The 19,968-nt window shown below is 38.6% G+C and overlaps 1 protein-coding gene across 2 annotated transcripts in view; it reads left to right on the plus strand.

The window, feature by feature from the left end:
• Positions 1–19,968, plus strand: part of THSD7B (thrombospondin type 1 domain containing 7B) — a 329,828-nt gene that overhangs the window by 239,530 nt on the left and 70,330 nt on the right. For both annotated transcript variants that reach the window (XM_069861551.1, XM_069861552.1), the window contains exon 16: positions 7,146–7,324. In XM_069861551.1, the coding sequence (XP_069717652.1) occupies positions 7,146–7,324 (179 nt within the window). The remainder of the gene's footprint in view (positions 1–7,145; positions 7,325–19,968) is intronic.

Raw genomic sequence — 19,968 nt, forward strand, 5'->3', positions numbered from 1 at the left:
CTCTTCCAACCTGGTGATTCTATGATTCTAATTGCTTTCTGTTCTTTTCTTCTGCAGAGTTGTCTTGTGGTTTATTTTGTCGGAAATAAGAACAGGATTATAAAGCAGAATATGTGCTAATTGTCGAGATACAAGGAAATGCATCAGCCTTTCCCATTTTCCATAATGGAAACTGTTGTGTTGCTGTTTGAGGGAAGTTGTCTAAATGAGGCTTCTCTGTATCTTGGGGTCACAACTTGGCAGCTGAAATGAGGTGCCATATTGTGTTGACAGCGCTTAACGTTGTGTGTTTGGAAACTGGCAGAAAGATGCTCTCTGTGGAGAGCGCCGAACTCGCAAATCGAGTTTCTTAGTGTGCTCCAGCAGAGCCTGAAACCATTGACCTTCAGGCCATATATGATTTACTGATAGGGGCGGATATTTTTGGTGATATTTGGCGGCAGCTTTCTCCCAGTGATGGACCCTTGGCTCTGGAAGACACTTTCTCTCCCGGTCCAAATTATCCGAGTCTATATTGATCTTCAGAGCACTCTGCAGTGCACATCTATTTTCAGAACTGCTGTGCAATTGGGCCTCTGAGAGAAGTCAGATGTAGGAGAAAGACAGGAATTTGATGGTCTGTGGACAATTTAATCTTGTCTTCCTGATGTATTGCAGAAGTGTGTTCAGCCTTTAAACATAAAGCCTTAGTTTAGTATCTAAATCTCATAATAATAGTAAAAAGCAAACAAAATCTCAAGTTTGTTTTTAAAATCTGCTTTTACTATTAATTGAGTAGCCTGAAAAACATACATGCTAAACATTTCATAATAAAGTACAGTGGGATGACTTTCTTTCCTGATATACAGAAGATGACAACATTGATAAAGAACAAAAAAAAAAAAGCTGTTCAATTTTGTTTGGGCAAAGCAGATGATTTTCTCAGTGGCAGGGTGAGCAAAGTATATAGAAAACCACAGCTGAGCTACTACCCTAACAGCTATTGATTTCAGTGGATATTTTTTTTATTCGAGTAAGGACTTTCTTAAGATGTCAGGACTCCCAAGCAGCCAGCCCAGCCCTTCACTGTGGGAGAGCAGCCCTAGGAAGAGGCGGAATCATTTCTGCAGTTGATTTTGGAGCCTAGACAGATTTGTGCACTGGATTTCTGCATCAGAAGTTCCCTGTGAGATGAATGTACACTGTGAATTCCTACTGTTTATTTGCACTCAGAAGGCAGCAGACGAGCCTCTCTTCTCTGGAAGAGTTCTCAGCTTGCTCTGCAGTCTGTTACGAGGAATGTGCTGATTAATTGAGATTTCCTTATTTAGTTAAAAGATTAAATATATCAGCTGTTATGGTTTGTATGCAACTTGACGCGTAAGTTTGCAATGTCTTTAGGGAAGAAAACTGTAATGCAAAATCAAAAGAAATTAGGAATCATAATGCAAAGTCAGCATCAACCCAACTGCCTCATCAGGATTTATAGAGACTGTGAAATTGAGCAATAAAACCAACCTTTGGATGAATTTCAATAACAATAATGTTGAGTTAAACTTACCAGTGTTTTTTACAAGTCCTCTCTGGTCTATTTAGAATCTATAATCAGTCTGCTCTGAGATAATGAGAGCCTATGCCTCTTTGTTGAGAAGAGCAAGTGGGAATAAATTAGCTATGGGTCCATTATTTAAGCTTTGCAAAATATTTGATGTAAAAATTATTTTTGCTGGGTTTTTTGGTTGCGCATTTACTGAATGTATTCATTAGTTTATCTCTTAAATTTCCCAGCTAGCAGACTAATAGTGCATAAAATCTCTCAAATCCCTGTGTATTAAAAAAAGGAAAATATTAAACATTTGTTCCATGGCAATATTACATGCTTTTCAGATGCAGCTGAAGTTGTTAACAACTCTAAGATTCCCAAACTTATTCTGCTTGTCTTTCTTCATTTAATAATATTCATCCTTGAAGCAGGATTTAAATGTTTGGACCTGGATTGCTTGGATGAGGTGCTCCCCTTGTAGCTCACAAGCTTCTGGTGCCTTTGGTCGTGCTGTGCATCCCAAGGCTAGTGACTGCCTTATCCACAGCACATTGCGAAAGCCCCATCTACAGGGTTGTGATCAGCTGGTACACTTATTAGTATCTTAATTACAGTCCATGCTTGATGCTGATTTTAACCTGAGATAACGCATGAGGTTTGCTTTGTAGGAGATCCCAGAGCTTTAGCTGAGCAGAATTTGGCACACCAGCTGCCATGGTCCACCAGGTCTCCTTTATAAAGTCTTTAGGTATTAGACTTTCAGCACCACATGGATTTACTGGCATTATTCTACATATTTCACAGTCAGTAACGAAATGAATGTAAATATTAATTGCAAAATGAATATATTTTTTTTCCCTCTACCTTTGGTCAGTGTAATTAGAAACATTTCTTCTGTTACTGTCCACTCTGCAGCTGGCTTGTTTGTTAAGGGGTGATCTCTTTTATCCTGTAGACTCCAAGGAAAATTATGGGTGTTATTACCAGTGGCAGTTGCGGTGATGCACTGAATTGTCCCTCTCATAGTGATGACCTTGAGTTTTATGAAGCACCTCCAGGTTTGCTAACAAGGGTAGAACTGCTAGAAGTTTGTTAATTGAAATGATGAAATATGTTAGAGAGGATACAAATGAGTTTAAAGCCAATTCAATTAGAAGTGCATCTGTTCCCAAAGCTGCTGGAGACATGTTGTTTATTTTTTTATCACTTTTAAGTCAGCCTCTTGGAATCCTGTTGGCGCTGTTGTTTAACACTGTGTGCAGACCTTACACCTGCAGCAGCTTTATCATTTGGAAGTGCAACAATCCGGTAGATGCCAGTGTCTTATGTAGCTTGTAAAGCTACTAATCACCTGCATCTCCCACCATGATCCACTTGTGAATATAAAAGGGGGACATGGAAGGACACTGGACACTGCAGCCCCTTGCTAGCTGTGCCTTGTGTGATATGTACAGCATCTTGGGTAGGTGGGAAAGAAATTGGGCTACTGCAAAACTCTCACCCTACACTGCAGTGCGATGTTCAGCCTCTTCATACTTCTGTGCTGCTGACACCCACCAGCTTCCTCTTATTGCCTCGTCTCTTTTGGGTTGCACAGCAAAAATGAGATAATAACAGTTTTTACACCATGTATTTGAGCCTTAACCTCTGATACCCAACAGACCATCACCTTCAATTTATTCATCTGTTGGCTATTGCTTTGTCTCTTGGGTTGCCCAGAAGAAATGAGACAAGTTATGGTTGCTACATCATGTGTTTGAGCCTACCCGGTACATCCTGTGTAATCTGTGGGTGCTTTGTTTATTATAGACACTCTGGGAAGGACTCCATTTGTGGTTTGTAGAGCAAAAAGCGCATTGTTCTTAATGAATAAATAATAGTAAAATGAGCTGTGCAGTCTAGGTAAATGCATTTGGTCATCCCATTATGTTGTCGCTGTCTCAGTAGTAAAACGTTAGCACTTAAATATGGAAAAAGCTTATTTGATCATCCAGCTCAATTTTTCCTGCCAATTCAGGACTCTTCCCAGTCGTATGTTTCGAAGTGCCTACTTAAATATCCCATGAACTGGTGTTGCAGTCACTACCTTCTGCGACATCTGTGTATGCACCTCCAGACCTGTGCTGTTCAGAAGCCCAGTTTGGATAGGACAGAGGCTCTCATCTGTTATTTATAAATTAAATAGCATTTATTTCAACAGTATTTCAGAATTTGAGGATTAAAAAGAGAGATTAAAGGAAGCTTCAAGAAACAATACAAGAACACATAGAAAGCAAGCTGAACAGGGCTGGGGAGAAGACAACATCTTTTTCCATAGAAGGTCTTGGAAACTCATAACATTTTTGCTACCAGGTTCTGTAGAGGAGAGAAAGACAGGGAATGGGGGGTGGATGAGTGAGATGTTTAAGGAAGACACTGACAAAACCAGCTGTGTAAATTCAGCCTTGAATTAATCTCCTCAAGATGAGTGACAATGATTCAGAAATGTGTCTATGCTGATTCCTTTATTCATATTCCGCTATGGTAAGAAGTATTTCTCTGGATAATAGCCTGAGTGTAGAATTCTTTATTAACGGGTTGTTTTAATAGCATATCTCCCTTGTTATTTTGATTTGTTTATTTTGAGTTATGCACCTTGCCAATGCTATGAGTTTTCTGGGAATGCCAATGCTAAGATTATTGTGGGTATCCAAACTGAAGTCTTTTCAGCCTCCTGACAAAAGCAAGCAATTTTTCAATTTTTGTTGAATGAAATCTTTGATCCATGGGTGTCTTGTCATAGGACTAACCTCAAGTGATTGATAGAAGAAATAATGGCAGCCTGTGAGAAAAGCTTGAAAGAAAGTTGTGTTCTCATTCTGATTCTGTAGCATTGTTCAATATGTACAATGGCTTCCTCTGGGCAGTTTGGTAATTTAATGCTCTATTAGTTAGCCATTATTTGTTTATACTTAATGTAATTTAGAAATATTGGTAAGGAAACTCAAAAAGTAATGATCTGGCCTCTTAGTAACAGGATGTCTTTAGAAATTCTGTGGTTCACTGAGGGATGCCCACAACAGTTCCAGGAGATGTAATATGATAGGTTTCTTTAGTTTTGTTTATGATAACTTTTCCTTCCTCTGCCTTATATAATTTTTTTTTAATTATTTTTTCTTTCTTTTTAGTATAGAGATAGGTCTTGAACTGCCAAAAGTCTTAGCCCATTTTACCTTCAGTGATAACTTGATAAGCCCTTTGTCTAATCCTACTTTGAAACAAGGCACTCTCTCTGTTTCTGTTGAGAGTTAATTACCTCGGCTGTCACACAGCCCAAGGAAAAGTGATATTTCATACAGTGGCGGAACAGAACTCTTTGGAGAACTGCCTAAGAAATGCTTCTCATAAATCTATCATGAGAAAATTTCTTTTACTTATCATAATGCATTATGAATTGCTTTGAGTGACAACCTAAGCAGGTGGAATAGAATATTAGTGGGATATTTTGGAGTTTCGTTTTTTCGGGGAAAAAGCAAGTCTGTTTTGGAAATATTTGTGTATGTGTGTGCATGGGTGTAATCTCAGATGAGAATGCAAAACATGCAAATTGAAGTATCTCAAACATGCGAACATCGTGGTAATGGATAATAATTAAAATACCTAATTCCCATGGCTCTGAAGCTGCAAATGAAAAGGCAGTGTAAGAGATAAGAGGTAGCAGAGTGAGGAGAGCACACTGCATGGGGACAGTTTTGCAGCTTTAGGAAAGAGTTATAGCATGAGTTACTGGAGAAAAATGATTGCTGCTGTCAGGCTACAGGGTGGCTGCCGTAAAGGAAGTGGAAACAGTATCATCATAGAGGAAAAAGAGAGAAGAAATAGAGCATCATTGAGCTGAAGGAGCGAACTGCTGTTGTTTCTAGCATTTCTTAAGGCACTGTGTACAAAACCAACATCGGTATTTCTTGTACTAACAGAAAGAGGATATTTTCCAGTGGAAGGCGCCTAAATAGTCTGAACCTTTCTTGATATTGACTTCACTGTGAAGACCAGGGAGGCGGCAGTGTATTGCTGCTGTGGGATGATGCTCAGGATGTAACACAGTCCTGATTTGGAGTCAGCAGCAGTTTCAGACGTGGCAGAGAGCCAGTAAATCCAGCTCCAGACCAGAACAATCTCTCTGCCCCAGCCTCGGTGTTTCCTATTTCTCTAAGGCCATTGTCTTGGAGTTTAGAGGGAAAACTGCATCTGGGTTTTTGGAGGTTTTTTCCCCCTCTGCTGCAGTGACCATCACCTTGACAGAGAGTGGGGAAGTCCTTCATAGAAGAGAAACTGAATGAGCTGATTTGGTATTCTGTAGGTAAGGAATGTAGCGGGAGTGTTAGTGCAATGAAAACCAAACAGAAAGAAAGGGCATAAAAATCAGAAACACCAGAAATTACAGTAGGAGTGAAATTCAGTTATTTCCATGACCATCATTGCCGGAGCTGTCAGAAGGTCGAAGCCACCTGTAATAAAGGCTGATCTTAGCAGCCTCTGACTTTCACGGTCTTAACATGAAATCTCTTTTTTGTTTAAATTAAAATAGCACATACAGACATGACAAGCAGGTAATAGAAACTCAAGGAGAAGGAATGCAGCGCAGTAAGCAGAGGGGTGCAGGAGCTATTCCTCTTTGCTGACCTGAGACTGGTGCCAGTAATTCTGGCACTGAGGGTTCAGTGCCAACATCCGATGCCTTTCTGCACACCAGAGGCTCCATGGCCAGTTCTGGATTCTGCAAAAACTCTCTTCCTGTATGCCAGCTGCTAAACCAGCCGAGGGGTTGTGTCTATATGAAGGAACCTTGTTTTTTTTCTTTGAGGGCTTTAATTCAGCAAGGTGTTGGTCCTACTTATCTGGTATTCTGATTTTAAGAGGTGATGATCTTGGGAGGACATCTATGTCAAGCCAGGTTAAGGCGAAGCAAAAATTTATAATGCCATATATGAAACCCAGAATAGGCAAACCAGCTGGAAAGGTGTGTAATGATAAAGATGATTCTGTGAAGAGGACTGCCAGAAAGAAGAGGGAAGCATGTTTTGTGTGTTTCTCCCAAGAACAAATTCCACATAGCTCCAGATGGCCAGATGCAGGCAGGTCCTTCGAAGAACTTGTGAGAGCTGCCAGGAGCAGGGCTCTCGAACTTCCACTGTCCTCTGGTCCTGTCTGCTGTAAAGAGAGCCTCTGACTCCCTGTCTGTTCCAGCTCTGGAGATGGCTTGCATAATACTAAAGGAGTACAAAACTGGGCTGTACACTTAGTTCTCCAGGATTTGTTATGGCCACAGTCTCATAGGGGAGTTAATCACCTGCTGGTGACCACCAACTTCACAGCAGATGCGTTTGCCAGCGTGTGTCCTTTACATCAGTCAGGATTATTGTGGCCTTCATTGGACTAAAACAAGTAGAAATCAGTTTCAGTCACTGCTGTTCTTTACAAATAACATCAGAAACTTGCATTGGGAAGGCACTGTCAGTCTGCCAAATCTCTTCCTTTCAAGAAGTTCTCATTTTGCGTTGATTACTAAGATTGCGGTGAGACATCAGAGGTTTGGAGTTCATTAGTTGCGGTGATTAAACCCTTTCTTAAATTTCTGGTTTAGGTTACATTGAAGAATCTTGCACGATCCCTTGCCCGTTTGATTGCAAATTAAGCGATTGGTCCAGTTGGTCCCCTTGCAGCTCTTCTTGTGGACCAGGGGTGAAAGTCCGATCTAAGTGGCTTAAGGAGAAGCCTTACAATGGAGGTCGTCCCTGCCCAAAGCTGGATCTCAAGAATCAGGTGAGCAGCGTTAAATAGCCAACAGAACTCTCTCCGTGCTTACTGTATTTTTAATTGTGATTAAAAGGTACCGTGCTGGTGAAGAAATGGAAAACAGGAGTTATCTCTGGGACCACACCTTGTGTCAGATTTTGTACACAATCCTTGAATTTATTGAGGATTGAGGGGGTGGTACTCATGTAACAGCAGAATTTGACCTGAAACAACATATTTCTTACGTAAAGAATTTTTTTATCTCCCAGAGCACAGGACACCCTGGACAAATAATCCCACCTAGGTGGTATATAAACATCAGAAAGCTCACTTGTCATGGATATTTTAAAAGCTTTAGTTCTCTCTGAGACTACAGTTGCTGCAAAAACATTCATTAAATATATATTGCTATTTTTAGCAGTATTTCCCTTCAACACAACACAAGTTCCCTTGAACATTAATCTCTGTATATTCAATATTGAAGTATCCCATCAGACGAAAGTAATCCCTAAACTGGTACTCTTTAAAAAAGATCAGTGCCTATTTAAATACTGTTTAATGCTGCAAGCATTTTTGCAAAACTAATGGTGATATAGTGATTTCCTGCATTTGCTGATTAGTTCTCAACAATAATTAACGCTGATGAAGTACTAGTAAGTTTTGCCTGTCCTTTATTTCAGATTCAGCTGTTTAAATTAATAGGACAGGATCATGCTGAAGGGCTTCATATATGTTATGAATATATATATACCTAAAAATATGTTGCAAAGTATGTGTAGAAGGCCTTTAATAGTATTCATACAAAGGTGCATTTTGTTTAATGGCTTATAGGTGGTAGAGCTGGTGGATCCAGTTGTTTTTCCATTCAGCTCTGCTGCAGCAGTTGTGTCCCAGGATGCAGCACCACTTCTAACACCTGATTCTGAACTTGCCTCATTTTCTTCACAGTTTTTTTTTTCCTGTGAGAAACTTGCTAAATGCTTTTTTTTTTATCCCTCCTCCTTATTACTGTTTGAAATTCATAGGCAATAGCTTAACAGAAGCAGCAGGGACTATGAAAATATAAAACTGCAATAAAGTGTATGTTGTCCATACCTCAGTGCTTTTCTTAATAGATCAGACAGATCACCAAAGAGGCAAAATGAAATCCTGCAGTAAGTCCTATGGTAACAATAAGCTTCTTTGTAATGAAAAGATACTGGGGTTTGTTACCCATAGACACAGCAGACTACTTCCATTAAATGTAAACTTACTGCTATGAAGTGTTGCCTATTCCCACACACATTAGATTTGCTAATTTCCAAAGCCTTTCAGAAGATATTAAAGGAAAGAAATTGTTTAAACTTGGAAATTAAGTCCTTGTAAGGTTTATCAGTGCACTGTGCTTGCAAAATGCCATGGCTGGTATTAATATACATATGGTTGGTGCTTTTTGCCTCTTCACTGGTAGCGCACGTCTTAATCTGAAGCCCACTGAATTCATTTGGGGGCTTCCTATTGCAGGCTCTAGTAGTGACACCTTGGAGTTGTAGTAACGTCTGGGTTTTTTAGATGTGGTAAAAGTATTGCAAGTTTGCTTGCTTTGAGTTTTGGTTTGGTTTTTTGTTTGTTTTAGAGTTGGTGTTTTTTCTGTTTGAAGCAGAAGCTATTTCTAGCTAGTTTAGCGCACCAGTGGATTCCCTTTTCCCAATTTGGATTTATAGGATTGGATCAGATCCTTTTTAGGGTAAGAAGAAATTTGGCTCATAAGGAAGGTGTGTGTGTATGTATAGGTATATTTATATTTATGTGCACTTAGATATACATACAGATGCACATATTGGGTATGCGATTCTGTGCATTGCCTCCTCAAACACTCCTTAGTCCTTTGTGCAGTTTGGAAGGAGTTTTGCTCTGCACCCACTGGCCTTTGACTTGGGGCACTGATTTAGAAATGTTGAGGTCCTTAGGCACATTGCAGCATGTACAAGTTGTCTACCCAGGTGGTTAAATTAGCTGATTGCGCTGCTGTTTAGCTAGACTGGACACATACCATTAATCCACTGCAAGACAGATTGTCTTCCATTTCCCCATGTCATTCCCCAGTGTTTAATCCTAGAGCAAAACTCTATAGATTCTTTAAATATAAAAATGTGTCATCCTAATTATTTTTATATAAGCTAAATACCTGCAGTAAAATACTTGCTTTTGTTTGCTATTAGAGAGCTAAATCAACTTGATGCTGAGATTTTCTTTCTCTTTCACCGGCTGTGGTGTTATATTTTGTTTTATCACGTTGATGAACACGTTAGATAACTTAGAACCAATAATAAAGTCCTGTAGGTGATAGTAGATTTCCTTTATTATTTCCTTATCATTTCCTCTGGTATGTGTAGTTATTTTATTAATTATTGCTTCTGAGCTTGGTCCTCGTTATTGCTTAAGCGATTACTTTTGACAACCCTCTATTTCCATTGTCTTGTAATCACGGACTCATAGAATCATTTAGATTGGAAAAGACCTTTAAGGTTATTGAATCCAACCATAAATTCGAGCCCCTAATCACTTTGTGTATTTTTCTTGTTAAGCCAAATAATCTCTTCACCCTTCTCTTGTGAAGAGTGTTTTCTAGGCTTCTTGGCAGACCCCTTTATGTTTTTCTTTCAACGCCTTTCAGATATTTGGCATAAATTTAACTACAGAGAGCATTACTTGAAACATTATTCCAGCAGTTCTCTCTTACCATTTCCCACAATGTCCAAGGCCCTACATATACAGGTACTTTAGCAAACCTACTGCTTTGAAGAGAGGGGCAGTTTGCATGATCGAAACAATTTATTTGATGAATATAAGTAATTATTTGAATCACGAACTGTTTTGTAAGAAACAGTCCTCCTAGAGTTAGTTCAATTTATGTAGTGCAGCAGGATAGAAGTTTTTAGCAGATGCTGGGTTTTATACAGACATAATGACACATCCTTCTATTGCATGATATTCTGTGGGTTTTATGCTCTTAATTCCACTGACCTTTTAGGCTCTTCTGGAGTATCTTTAAGGCATTCTTTCAGATGTCTTCATCCCCTCTTGCCTGTAGAGCCTCTCAAGCAGTCCACTGCTTATGCAGTGGGTGCGACTAGTAAACTCAGGGGAATTAATTCAGCTTTTACATATTCCTTCTTCTCATTACAGTTGATGGTCTAGGTTGAGCCTGTCCAGATTTTATTCCAGGTTTTGTTATTTCTGATAGAAGTGACGAACAGCTTGTGTGGGCTGTATGCACTTGGTATTCTGATATAATCATTCAATTTGATATAGTCACTTCAGCCTTAAACTTCCTCTGTGTTATTGCCCTGTGAAATTAAAAGATGAATTACAGTATTTGGGGGAAGAGGTGACAGTACTTTAATGCAGATCCATGTAAAATGTTGAATTACTTCCTTCTTGTACTTCTAAGTGTTTGAAAATCATTGAAGAGTTGGTTAACTACATTTTCCTCCACCTTTTTAAAAAAATAGGCATTGCTTGTAGAAGCTGTGCGGCTCTTATCTAAGGATATGATTGCTTCTGAACAGCCGATTGGATTACGGGGTCAGTTGGCAGATGTTCTTGGCTGTGCAATGCATGTTAAAAGAGGTGTAGCATTTACATTTTTCTATTTCTGCTCTTACTCAAATACACTTACACAGCATGCAGTTGCTAAGCTATTTAATATGTAGTTCTACATGATGAAAGGTTAAATGTGAGTTATGGGGGGTTTATTGCTTGAATATTCTCTTATAGGTTTTTAGGATTACTACAAGAAAATGCATCTTATTTTAAAGACTCATGAATTGCAAGGATTATCTTTTTATTGATTGCTCTAATGTATATTCTTGTCAAGATTTTCTCTCCTTCTCCTTCCTCCCCCTCTTTCTTACCCAGTTCTGCTAAAGGACAAATATCATAGTGAGTAGTTTATTTCCTTTATATATACTGTATATATTTAAGCAAACATTTTTAAAGGATTGGGAGCACTTGTAAAGGCAGGCATAGCACGAAAAACATGTAATGTATTTGAAATATAAACTTACTGCTTTCTTCAAAATGAATATTTTATTCTTAATAACGTTTTCTGGCGTTCACTCTAGAATATGAGAAATACAGACACCTTGCACATTACATTTGCAAGTACTTTTCCTGAAGTTTCAAGCAAAATTTAAATGAAAGGTAAAAGTTAGAGGGCAGTGGTAGATTTACAGACCAGATTTCTCTGGTTTAGTCCTACCTGCACTTGAGAGAAAACAAATTTTTTTGATCAGAAAAAAAAAAGGTGCTAAATTTCTTTTCAAAAGAGAAAATCTTACAAAACTACAGGCTATAAAAACCTCACCACTAGAATATACAGCACTGAATGGGCTCAGAGATTGCTGTTAATTGTAGAAGCTGCTACCTCTTGTGAGGCAAAGCTCGGTTTGGGCTGAAGGGGGAGAGGATGTGATCTTTCCCCTTCTCTATTCCTTAACATTAGGAAAGGTCTGTTCAGGAGGGGCCTTTTGATAAGGTGTTTCCAGGGCTTTTCATGCTTCCTCAGGGAAAAAAAAAAAAATCTGAAAAGAAAACCCACACAGTAGTGTGCAGACCAACGTTTGATGTTATCACATTCAGTAGCCACTTCTCAAGGCAGTTTTTGACTCACATTTGGCAAGCTAAGTTTCTGTGATCCAAAAATGCCCTTACAGTGTGTCAGGGGAACTCTGCTGAAGGAACAGACGCATCCAATGACTTATCAAAGGACACTGTAGTGAGAGATAGTACATTTTAATTTAGGTAGGTAACTGCTCTCAGGACAATAATTTTTGTATACAATAAAGTTTATGAATAAACAACGTGCAACATTACTGTATTTCTCCTGTTTTCCTTCCTTCAAGTTACATTCCCATTCTTGCTTGGTGATGCAAAGTATTTGAAATGTCTCTCATTTATCTTTGTCCCCATCTGACATGAAATTATTGAAATTGTATGATTAAAATAATCTGATTTAAATAAAAATAAATAGTGAGATTTAAAATATAGTCTGATTTAAATAAAAATAACTTAAAATAGTCTGATTATTAAAATAGTACTTATTCTCTTAATTTTGAGCATGTCTGACTGGAAAAGATTTTATTGTTGTGCTTTATTACAATGTAATACTCAGTTGTACTCATTCTTTGCATAAGAATACCTTTTATAGATACAGTTGTATGAATGTGTATGTGCATGCATATGAAGCATTTTGAAAACTCTTAGACTCTTGTGTTAGTAGTTCAATTTGAACCTGACGTCTGTCGTTGCTCTCAGCAAATTAGCTTACATCCAGTCCCTGGCTGGGGAGCTGCATATATAACCCTTACCCTTCAGCATCAGAAATTGGTCTTTATGCATATATTTAATAATGTGTACTATAAATAGCTCCTGCTTAAATAATTTTATAATATATATATTATAATATTTTATAATATATAATTTTTATAATATAGGATTCTAATTGTTTGAAAAGTTGCTGAACTTTTTTGAGGGACTTATAAAGTCTCTTCCTCTCATGGATTTCAGCTGCCAGGAGTTTATTTCTGAGCCCAGTCCTGTGCTGCTCTATTGGTAGCATCGGTTGTGTAAGATTATTTCCTCTGGCATGCAAGGACCTGGGTGACCTGTATTTTCCTCTACCTTTATGTATGAACACTCATTTGCTTTGTGTGCAGCTTCACTTCTGGAAACAAAAATCCTATCCTTAATCTTGGTTTTACATTCAAAAGGTCTGATTTCCTCCCACTCAGCCTCAAAGGGAGGAATTACAGCGTAGAATGTATCTGCACTCGGATTCTAGTGAGATTTTACAGTATTATAAAAATGACAAGTTTTTTTGCCTGCTACACTAATGTGGGAGAATTTTCAGTGTCACAAACCAGCGAGAACCTCCTGGTTTCCTTACACTTTTCGTGCTGTGACTGGAAGTTTTGGTTCTAAACAGTGATTTCGTTCATTAAATGAGCAGAAGTAGCAAGCTGACTCTGTGTAGCTTGAGCACTAGCTCGTCATCCCAAAGCAAGTGTCTGGAGAATCTGCCATGTGAGTGGGTACTGCTTTGCATCCTAAGGAAAATACAGTCATTTCCCATGCTATCTTTTGGAATATTAACCCTGTAGTATCTGCTCTGATTCCCAGGATATATTAATTTTGTATTCAGCTTCACAGAGCTATCCACACTTGATTTTCATTTCTCCTACAGTTTTTATAGAGTTATATAAGCATATTTGCACAATTACTGGTCGTGAAAATCTTTAGCCTTGCCAAAATGGAGTGGTTTAACAACTTCCTCAAAAGTATTTTTCACTTTTTTTTCCTACATAGCTCCTTTAAACTTCTGAATTAATAATGTGTATTAATATATGGTCTAATGCTATTTTCTGTAGTTGTGAGGACACATTGGTACTCTGTGAAATTACATATAATACAATGCCAGTCTAGTTCCTAGAATTACTCTGGATCCCCAAAAGGCAGCAGCCTTGAGCTAATTGATTTAACTACATTTTTCTGCCTTTTCACCACATTCTTACTGAAATATGTATCAAAATGGGACTTTTTGCTGGAAAAGCAAGGGGTACTTCTGCGTTTCTGGAACTGAAATTTATTTTTTACTCAAATACAGAGGTCCTATATTTGTCTAAGAATATATTTATTGTTTAATATCATAGAATACTGCAAAATATAGTGAAAGTCAAAGAGTTATACCAAAAGTGCTTTGTCCTGTTTTTTTCTGTGCAAAGGAGATGGAATTAAATGGAAAATCAGCCCTAGAAGGACAGGTGGCCCAGTGGAGAAAGTGTTAGCATTTCACCTAAGGAACTGAAGTTAAATTGGTTTGGTCAGTTTTTTTGTAAGGAAAGAAGTTTGGTTTGTGCTGAATCTCTCGTGGACAATATGTCATGTTGGAGGACCAACATACGCGGTGTGTCATAAATCAACATGACAGCATCTAACACTGAGACTGAACTTACTTTTGCTTGTCTTTGTCTTAGGAGCAGGGGAACACAAAAGGATTGATGCCATGGTTATTCCTTGGCAGCAGATTTAATCTTGGGATTTTTTTTTTTTCCCTCCTCCTTCTTACTTCTAAAAAGTTTTCTGTTTCTTTTCTGCCAAGTTTTGTTGTCTAATCTGTTCTCAGCTTTAGGTTGAAAATTGTTAAGGAAGGGGAAATACTGCTTAACAGTTAAAATAAGGATGTAGCTTCTGTTCTAATTGGAATAAACCCAAGAATATTCAGAATAAAAAATGTTGGTACATCTTCACCTTTTCATATGGTAGAAGATGTGAAAAACAACTATTTGGCATCATGCACTTTGAATATGTCACTTAATCTTCGGAAACAGGGAATTACACAAAAGTATCTTTTTTTCTTGCTTTTGGCAAGTTAAATCAAGTTTTTGACACGTTTTCCTTCTCTTTACTGTCTTTTATAATATCTTTGGGTACAAAACCAGTTTCGAAAATATTATCTTGTTGATTACAAGCCCATATTTGCTATGACAGAATGCATGAATGTGGAAATAGATTCTAAGTAAAATAATGAAATTAATTACAGTAATTTACAGTTCTGTAGAACCTGCCACGTGACGTAAAAATTTTTGGAAGTGAGAATGCCCCAAGATACTGACAAGATGTTAAATAAAAGTGTATTAAGCAGAAGGCAGCCCAGCTCCTTCCAGTCTAGGGAGCTTGTGTGTGCAATCTGAATCACAGTGTAGAGCATCCAACCTGAATGAAGGTTGTGTTGGTTGAGTTGTGTTGGGTTGGTAAATTAGGTGTTGGCACTGGCATTAGGAAGAAATTCTTCATGACGAGGGTGGTGAGGCACTGGAATGGGTTGCCCAAGGAAGTTGTAGATGCCCCCTTCCTTGAAGTGTTCAAGGCCAGACTGGATGGAGCTTTGAGCAGCCTGGGCTGGTGGGAGGTGTCCCTGCCGTTGGCAGGGGGTTGAAACTGGATGGGCTTTAAGGTCCTTTCCAACTCAAAACATTCTATGATTCTATTATTGGCCCGATTTAGCATCTATTACCATCAGAAAACACTGCAAGGCTATTCTAGGAAGCAGCTTTAAGAAAGGATATTACAACAGTCTGCTTCCATCTCCAATGTGAAAATTGCAGTGAACAAGTTAGTTTCCTCCACAGAGGATATGTCATCTAGCCTTTGGTCAACCAAATATCTACGTGTCTCGTCCAGATCTCTATAGTTTGGACTTCTGTGTTGACTCTGTTAGGTATTCAGCTCCAGCTTGGGTACTAAGATTTTGGTCACCTTTTTAATTTTTCCAGTGGACAGCAGTGTCTTTTAGAAGGTCTGGATTTTCTCATAAGTAGGTAGCATATTCTGTGTGTCCTCATTCTGACCACATTCAGGTGGTTGACTTTGTTCTTCTAAGAAAGAATAGAGTTTCTTAAAGATGCATTCAGAGCAGAAAATTCTTACATTCTGACTTTGCCTTAAGAATCAGAGGGAATAACTGGAAGTGAAGCTGCTTTTCAAACAGGGAGAATGGATGTGAAAATACAGGCTGTGTTACCTCATCTGTCAGAGCCACTAAGAAGCCCAGGAGTGCTCAGGAACCTCTTTTATTATAGTTCTTAAAATAACCCTGGTCTTGCCTTTTTAAAGTATTTAATATTGCTGTGTTGTTCTGTCTACAGCAGTTATCATTGGTTAATACTTAACAAGTGTTAATATTTTTTCTGGTGCAGACATTTCTTGTGGCTGTTTCCCAGAAATTACACCCATATCATTTGTTTGCTTTGCTTTGTTTTATGCACTGTAGCTGACTGATAGATTCAGGAATGGATTTTATTTTCTTTTTATGTTGTTTAATTGGTTTCCTCCTCCAAGACAGCAGAATAAAAGTAAGAGTGACCTTCTGTATTCCTCTTGATCTCTCCTTACATGACTGAAAGGATTGCACTGGGCTTGCCATCAGCTAAATGTGTGCGTTCAAACTGCAATTTGAATACATGAACTCTGCGTCTTTTTAGGTGACAGCATCAGGATTGTCAGCATTACCAGATTGCTAGCTGGAATATAAACCACTTTGAGATTTTAGATTTCAAGGCCCAATTACAGCTTTCTGAGCGGTTGTCAAATGCAAACCCTGTGTCAGGGAGGTCTGTTGTTCACAAAAGCTGTTTTCAAAAAGTTGAAATTCATTCTAGTCACATGCAGGTGGGTTTGGGGAAAGAAGGGAGAAATTAAAGCTGTTTCCACTATGCAGCTGTCTGGAGCTCTCTCTGCCTCCTGAAGTACTTCTTTTAGCAGGGACATTAAGAAAAGAGTTGCAAGAGTTTGCACAAATTTAGCCAATCCTTCCTCATTACCCATAGGTCGTGCCACATCTTTGTGTTATAAATAAATACATTGCAGGGTACAGTCACCAGCAGAAAATCTAAAGATGAGTGGATTTTTAAACATGAGTGAAATGCCAAAGGACAGGTTCTTCTTCTCCAATAGATTGTATATTCTGTCTTGTCTAATTTTATTTACTGGTTCTCACTTGAGGAGTGCATAAATCAGCAGTCTTGTGTAGTCTGTTGTGATTTAATGCTTAATTAAAAGTTATGAGGGCTTTTAATCCATGTATAATTTATATTATTTTTGAGTCATCTGTTTCTCGTATTGTAACTTAACCAGGAAACTTGCACGAAGGGAACATTTTGCGAGCCCTCGTATGCATTAACAGATGTGGCACACGATGCTGTCTCAGATGTTCTGGATTGACTTTGGAGTTCAAACTCAGAACCAAAGATAATTAAATATTAGTCCACTTAATAAAGTTTACCCTGCATCAATTAAAGTTTGATGGCAAATATAGCCTATATGTTCATTAGAGTTACAGATTAATTTTAAAAGAGATGGGACTCATTTCTGGTTTCACAATAAACAGATGTTGGCCTCACTTTAATAATTTAAAAAGCAGGCTTAAAGTGAGTATTTACATTTTAATGGAGATTTAATTTAGCTCTACTATCGAACCACATGCAGTTGTCAAAACAATAGAACAACCAGTTTTAATGGTTTGTTTCAGTTTGGTCATTAGTTGATTACTTTTGTAGTGGGTAGATTACTGTTGTGCTTTGTCTTTAATTAAGGTTATAACCAGCATGCATTATAAAACCAGATTTTTCTCCATATGAGTTGCTATTGAAGAAGAAATATAGTATTGCAAACTTCAGTTTTTGTTGTGATGGCAGAGATGAGCATCTTGAGAATTTCTGCAAAATCAGAAAAACTTTAACTTAGTATTTTTGAGTTGTGTGTTTCAGAGCTCTGATTCGTCTGATTTTAAATTTGATAGGTTTATAACCGCCTTTCCCAAATATTCTCTTTATTCTTTGAAAGCATACGCTAGCTCCATTAGCAAAGATTTGAACTTCTGAGGAGGTTTTGACGTCCGAACCTGGCATTGTAGGTTTTGAGTAAAAAGATTCAATGTCAGTTTGGATTTCATCAGTGGCAAGGGGTTTTAGCCATGGTTTTCAGCAGGAATAAGAATGTCATATAGCTGAAAGTCAGCTGCCCTCTGTTGGTTAGTTCAGCTTTGCAGTGATTTCATTTGTGTTTCTTGTGGGACAGATGGGAAGAGCCACCTCTCAGTCCCATCTGCCAGCCGTGTGTTTGAAATCAGCGGGGTCCTTGCAGTAATCCCCCTCTTCTCCATCCGTGGTGTCACTTCAGGAAAATGCTCAACTTCTCATAGAGCCAAGTAATCATAGAATGGTTTGGATAGACCTTAAAGATGAGATAGTTCCCACCCCCTGCCATGGGCAGGGACACCTCCCACCAGACCAGGCTGCTCAAAGCTCCATCCAACCTGGCCCTGAACACCTCCAGGGAGGGGGCAGCCACAGCTTCCCTGCGCAACCTGTTCCAGTGCCTTATCACCCTCATAGTGAAGAATTTCTTCCTAATGTCTGTTCTAAATCTTCCCCCCTCCAATTTATAGCCATTCCCCCTCGTCCTATCACTCCGTGCCCTTGTAAAAAGTCCCTCCCCAGCTTTCTTGTAGTTCCCCTTTAGGTACTGCAAGGCTGTTGTAAGGTCTCTTGGAGCCTTCATTTCTCCAGGCTGAACAACCCTAACTCTCTCAGCCTGTCTTCATAGCAGAGGTTCTTGTCATGGATCTCCGTCTGGACATGGAGCCATTGGCCACTACTGTCTGAATACAACCATCCAACCAGTTTCTTACCCACCGAACAGTCGACCCATCAAATCCATATCTCTTCAATTTGGAGAGAAGGATGTTATGAGAGACTATATCAAAAGCTTTACAGAAGTACATATAGATCACATCCGTTGATTTTCCAGTGTCCACTGCTGTGGTTATCCCATCATAGAAAACCACTGGGTTGGTCAGGCAGGACTTGCCCTTGGTGAAGCTGTGCTGGCTGCCTCTAATCACCTTCCTGTCCTCCGTGTGCTTTAGCAGAGCTTCTAGGAGGATCTGTCCCATGATCTTCCCAGGCACAGAGGTGAGGCTGACAGGTTGGCAGTTCCCAGGGTCATCTTTACTACCCTTCTTAAAAATGGGCACGTTACCCTTCTTCCAGTCACCATGGACTGCCATGACTTTTCAGATATCATGGAAAGTGTTTTGGCCATCACATCTGTCAATTCTCTCAGGACTCTGAGATGCATCTTGTCAGGTCCCATAGACTTATATATGTTCACATTCCTCAGGTGATCATGAAGCTGATCCTCCCCTACAGTAGGAGGGACTATACCCCCCAGTCTGCTGCTTGTTGTCCATTGATTTTTAAAAACTTTTTAAAAATTAAATTTTAGTATCATTCATTAAAACTGTGAAATTGCTTTTTACGTGATGCAAATGGTAATGTTTTGCTATAAAATGTCCCTTGCCTTCTTTTGGATAAAAAACATTGATGTCTTTCAGACAGTCAGAAAGGTTTTATTTAGACTATTCTTCTGAAGTTTGAGAACTGGACAATTATTATCAATTAGTATGAACTTTGGCAATTAGAAATGCTAAACCATAGAATATCCGTTAGCTCTGCTGATAAGTCTGCATTCAACTTTTTATTCCAACATCTGTGAAGTTATGCTCTTTTAAATTAGTTTTAAATTATGACTTTACTAAATAAATACGAGAATGCTTCCTTTTTGGAGGAAGTGACATTATGTGGTTCACGACCTTTCTAATTAACTACCCAGCATAAAGCTGTTTTCAAGCCTATTCTGGAGTCTGAGTAAAGACAGTAATGTTGAAAAACAGTAAAGATTAGCAGTGTATTCTAAGCAAGACTTTGAAAGATAATAAATACCTAGTCATATGCTGCTTTTATAATGTCTTATTATATATGTATTTAACTGGTGATAATAATTAATATATATTTGTTAATGCTCTTATAGAGTGTTCTATTTAATACATGCAGTTTAGGTTTTTCATTGAATTCTCAGCACAAAAGAAGACCTGTCCTCCTTGGTCCATGCTTTCAGGTAGTGCAAGGGCCAGACTTGCCTGAGGAACCTCAGTGGGTTTTGGCTTTGGTGGGAATATGTAGTGATCACCAAGTCCAACATATGGCCCTTTATGAGTGTGCAAATTTCCAAAATGTCTTAAAATAAATCCAGTCTGTTCCATTATATTAAATTCAGTGTACTTGTAAGTG

This window comes from Phaenicophaeus curvirostris, chromosome 7 (assembly GCF_032191515.1).
Source record: "Phaenicophaeus curvirostris isolate KB17595 chromosome 7, BPBGC_Pcur_1.0, whole genome shotgun sequence".
Lineage (NCBI taxonomy): Eukaryota > Metazoa > Chordata > Aves > Cuculiformes > Cuculidae > Phaenicophaeus > Phaenicophaeus curvirostris.